This window comes from Populus euphratica, unplaced genomic scaffold (genome assembly GCF_000495115.2).
Source record: "Populus euphratica unplaced genomic scaffold, PopEup_1.0 scaffold1163.1, whole genome shotgun sequence".
In the NCBI taxonomy this organism is placed as follows: Eukaryota; Viridiplantae; Streptophyta; class Magnoliopsida; order Malpighiales; family Salicaceae; genus Populus; species Populus euphratica.
Window position 1 is genome coordinate 15,551 of NW_011501020.1, and position 4,029 is coordinate 19,579.

Consider the following 4,029-nt stretch of genomic DNA (forward strand, 5'->3'; position numbering starts at 1 on the left):
CGGCCCACTGAACATCCTGCAAGCCCAGTGAGCAGGTAAGGCACCGCGGGAGTAACAGGTGTGCATAGTAAGATTCGAATCCAGATACGAAGGAAGGGGACAAGCCCCTTCCACCACTAGGCCAGAACCACACTTACGTAAAGTGTAGGAATAGAATAAAAGGAAAAAGAAAACAAAAGAAAAAAAAACAAGAGAAAAGAAACAAAGTTATATACAAGAAAAGTGAAGAGAGAAAATAAAATAAATATTATAATTTATACAAAACTTATCTCCCCGACAACGACGCCAAAAACTTGACATTATCTGTCAACACATTTCCATTACTAAAAGGTATGTACGTGCATGATATAATTGCAGTTCTCTTTGAGTGATAAATTTGTTTTCCATTATAATAATGATCGGTATTGTGAGTTAATATAAACTTGCTTAGGATTTCACTTATCAGTGTATTTAGCTTTGAGTTGAGACTGTTCATTAACAATAGTTACTTACATGATTTTATGTAGATAGCATCTGAGATAGAACACGATGCACCTTATGGAGCAGCCATGAAAGTACCTTTTGATAAAATGCATGATTAAGTACTGTCAGGAACATTTCGATAAAATCCGCTGTCCAGTTACGCCCTCTAATGATACTGTACTTCATCTAGCTGTGTACAGTAAAACAGAGCACCCACTTAAAGTTTTACTTGAAATCATGAAGAAAGGAGAATTACCTTTAACTGAGACTGAATTTCTCAAGAAAACAAACAAATTTGGAAATACGGCTCTTCACGAGGCAACCTTCTATGGCAATTATAAGGCTGTAAGGTTCTTGGTAGAACGTTTTCCAGAGCTGCTTTTGGTTCCAAATGGGTTCGGTGAAACCCCATTGTTTACAGCTGCTGAATTTGCTGAGACAGAAATAGAGGAGTTTTTAATCCGATCCAAACCAGGACAATGCGTGGATGATGATGGCCTCCTATAACCAATTCACCGCCAGAGAACGGTAGATAACCTGTCCATCCTTAGCGCTGTTATCATAGGGCAAAAATTTGGTAACAATTCTTCTCTTTATTGAATTTTCAAATTTAAAAAGTATACATGTATAAGATATTGTATAATTTTTGTCTTCCCAATTTCATGAATGCAGAGACAGCTTTACTGTTGCTAGAACTGGATAAATCGCTCGCCAGCTTGAAGGACAAAAATCAAATATCTACTCTTCAACTTCTAGCGGAAATGCCAGCTACTTTTGAGAGTGGATTTCCCATGGCATATTTCAAAGACTCATCTACCGTTGTATGCCTCCTCCAACCACATTATTAGACCTTTCATTATTGCCTACAGTTCTTGTTTGAATACCTATATGTATATAATTTGAACTCTAAATTATGTTGCAGGCCTTCCTGTTAAACGTCACCACGAGGTAAAATCAAAGGTAAAAAGTTGGTGTCTGGCAAGGAAGAGAGATCTTGAGAGAGGTCGGGGGAGGAACTCGGAAGTGGCAAAGAAGAGAGATCTTGAGAGCGGTCGGGGGAGGAACTCGGAAGATCTGGGGAGTGTCTCGGATAGGAATCAAAGAGGCGGCCTACTCAACTATTTAAAGATCCCTAAAGGTATTATTAAGCTACCTTTATAATCGAGAGTAGATCAAGTTCTCCAATGCAATGAAACACATTTCATTCATGTCAACATTAAGGATAATCATAAGAATTTTAAATTTCAGTGGTCACGGGCTACACAAGCAGAGTAGTTCTACCAAATTTTCAATACCAATTGTCGCTTAAAAAGGTGTATTAGTGAATTAATATAAAATTATTTTTATGATAGCAGGAGTTTAAACGTTTTGCTGACGTAATCTTATACTTGAAAAAATGTGATTCGATGTTATAAAGTGGTTTTGGTTCACATCCTATTTTTAGATGCTTCCACTAAATTTAGTTTTCACCTTTTACTATCATTATTAACATTTCCTTCCATTTCATAATAATGTCTAGCTCTCATCCATGTTTAATTTCATTCCCTTTCGCACGATCATGATTTAGTATGTTGGCTAAAAGGAATCTGGGAGCAGAAAAGAAAGCATGTATTTGCTTTGAGATTCGCCGAAAGATCTAATAAAAGAAGATAAGTCATTGAAAGAAGTACAAACTTCCGAAACCTAACGTCTACCAGCACAAACTTCTGTAACGATGTCATCATTGACTACTTAAAAGGAGATCCCATTTTTTACTGCAACTAGAAGGGGAACAGAAAAGATTGTGAAGCTGATAATAAGACTACATCCTCAAGCTATTGACCAGCGCGGTGAAATGAATCGGAACATTTTGGATGTGGCCGTCATGTATCGCCAGAAAAAGATCTTCGATTTTGTGAAGCAACAGGAAATACCGTTCGCTAGACTTCGTCGAGTTGTTGATAATAGCAGCAACTCATTGTTGCACCATGTTGCCGATGTAAACCAAAACAGTGGAGTAACCAAGCCTGGGCCTGCACTACAACTTCAGGAGGAGTTGCAATGGTTTGAGGTGAGCCCTTTTCATCCATCTTGTATAAGAGTAACGATCCAATTAAGGTAAAAAAATTCCTTTTTAAAACTTTCATATTTATTTCCCAATAAGTGCAAGAGGTAATTCCTGATCATTATGTCCCGCTCCTGAACGACGATGGAAAAACTGCAAGAGAGTGCTTCGAAATTTCGCACAAGGAACAACTGAAAAAGGCACAAAAATGGATCAAGGAAACATCTCAGTCTTGTTCAACTGTAGCTGCACTTGTTGCTACTGTTGTCTTTGCTGCTGCCTATACTGTGCCCGGTGGTTCCGATGAAAATGGCAAGCCCAACTTCATCAACTCTCCCTATTTTCTGATTTTCACTGTCTCTGATGTTGTCTCCTTAGCAAGCTAGAATCCCCAATTTCAAAACAAACAAGGCTGCTTTCTTCTTTTTTTTCATATATAAAAAATATTAATATCCATTTCTTTCTCTTCTTTTCTCTTTTCTTTTTTTCTTAACTCCTTCTATTTTTCTCCATGCTCAAGTATATATTTTTCTTCTTCTTTTTTCTTATTAGTTTTTTTAATTAATATACTTTATGATTTTTTTCCTCTTCTTAGCTTCACTTGCAATTAAATTAAGGTAAGATTTTTTTTCTTTTTTTTTATTATTTTTGTTTTCACTATATTTTTTTTTATTGTTTTGTTCTTAATGATTGTATGAATGTTGTAGGATTTTTTTTTCCATATGAAATCAATTTTTAGTTGATTTATTTATAGGATTTTAAAATTTTTAGTAATTGCAACTTTATTTTTTTTCATATGAATTTTTTTAGTTGAATTTATTTTTTCTTGTTATTTATTTGTTGCAAATTTATTTGAGTTGATTTTTTTATTTTGTTTTCAAGTGTTTTGAGTATTATAGAGTTTTGAGTTATATTAATTTAATTATTTTATATTTTTGGTGTAACATGTAATCATGGGTATATTTGTAAGACATAATAAAAGTGAATGTGTGTTTGTTTTTTTTTTAAATGGATTTTTTTAATGATAAAATTACAAAGATAAAGAAGAATTTAATGTTTATAAAATTTTTAAATTATCTAGGATGTTGACTCTAAAGTTATCTTGGGTGTTGACTCCAAATTTTGAACTCAAAAATGAAATGAAATGGAGCAAATACTTTTCACTGTCGGCAACCTCATTTTTTTTCTTATTAGAAAACGAAAATTAAAAAAAAAAATAATAATATGACCGAGATAATTTGGGCCTGGGTTTGCTCGCTACTGAGCAGCCCACTCAAGGGTTACTATCAAAGACCATTGATCCAGTGGAGTATTCGAACACGGGGCTCATATCGGGCTTGTGTTTCGGAGATCATGGGCCCGACCTACTAGCATTGGATATGCCCTGCTTCTAATCCAGTTCCACCTAACGAAAAGGAAAAGAGCAAACCTGGTTCCATTGTTGGTCACTGCTTTGTACTTTTGTCAAGTTTGAAGTAACTTGTTTTCTTTCTTTGTTGCATCTAATTATGATCCCCATTTTT

General features: G+C 34.9%; 1 protein-coding gene and 1 long non-coding RNA gene across 2 annotated transcripts; both read left to right on the plus strand.

Annotated features, from left to right (window-relative positions):
- Positions 1-472: 472 nt before the first annotated feature.
- LOC105117060 (uncharacterized) lies at positions 473-1,480 on the plus strand. Its single transcript, XR_840668.1, has 3 exons — positions 473-1,039; positions 1,135-1,283; positions 1,385-1,480. It is a non-coding gene; the product is annotated as an uncharacterized LOC105117060 (long non-coding RNA).
- Positions 1,481-1,491: 11 nt separating this feature from the next.
- On the plus strand, positions 1,492-2,892 carry LOC105117061 (ankyrin repeat-containing protein At3g12360-like). The gene is made up of 3 exons (XM_011014603.1): positions 1,492-1,600; positions 2,030-2,514; positions 2,604-2,892. Exons 2-3 carry the CDS (start codon positions 2,297-2,299, stop codon positions 2,890-2,892), a joined length of 507 nt encoding a protein of 168 aa, XP_011012905.1. The 5' UTR covers positions 1,492-1,600; positions 2,030-2,296.
- The last annotated feature ends 1,137 nt before the right edge of the window (positions 2,893-4,029 follow it).

Bases quoted from the DNA above. Each gene is read 5' to 3' on its own strand.
- LOC105117061 (XM_011014603.1), top strand. From the start codon at position 2,297: ATGAATCGGAACATTTTGGATGTGGCCGTCATGTATCGCCAGAAAAAG. The intron at 2,515-2,603 runs GAGCCCTTTTCA...TATTTCCCAATA, and splicing joins GAGTTGCAATGGTTTGAGGT to AGTGCAAGAGGTAATTCCTG.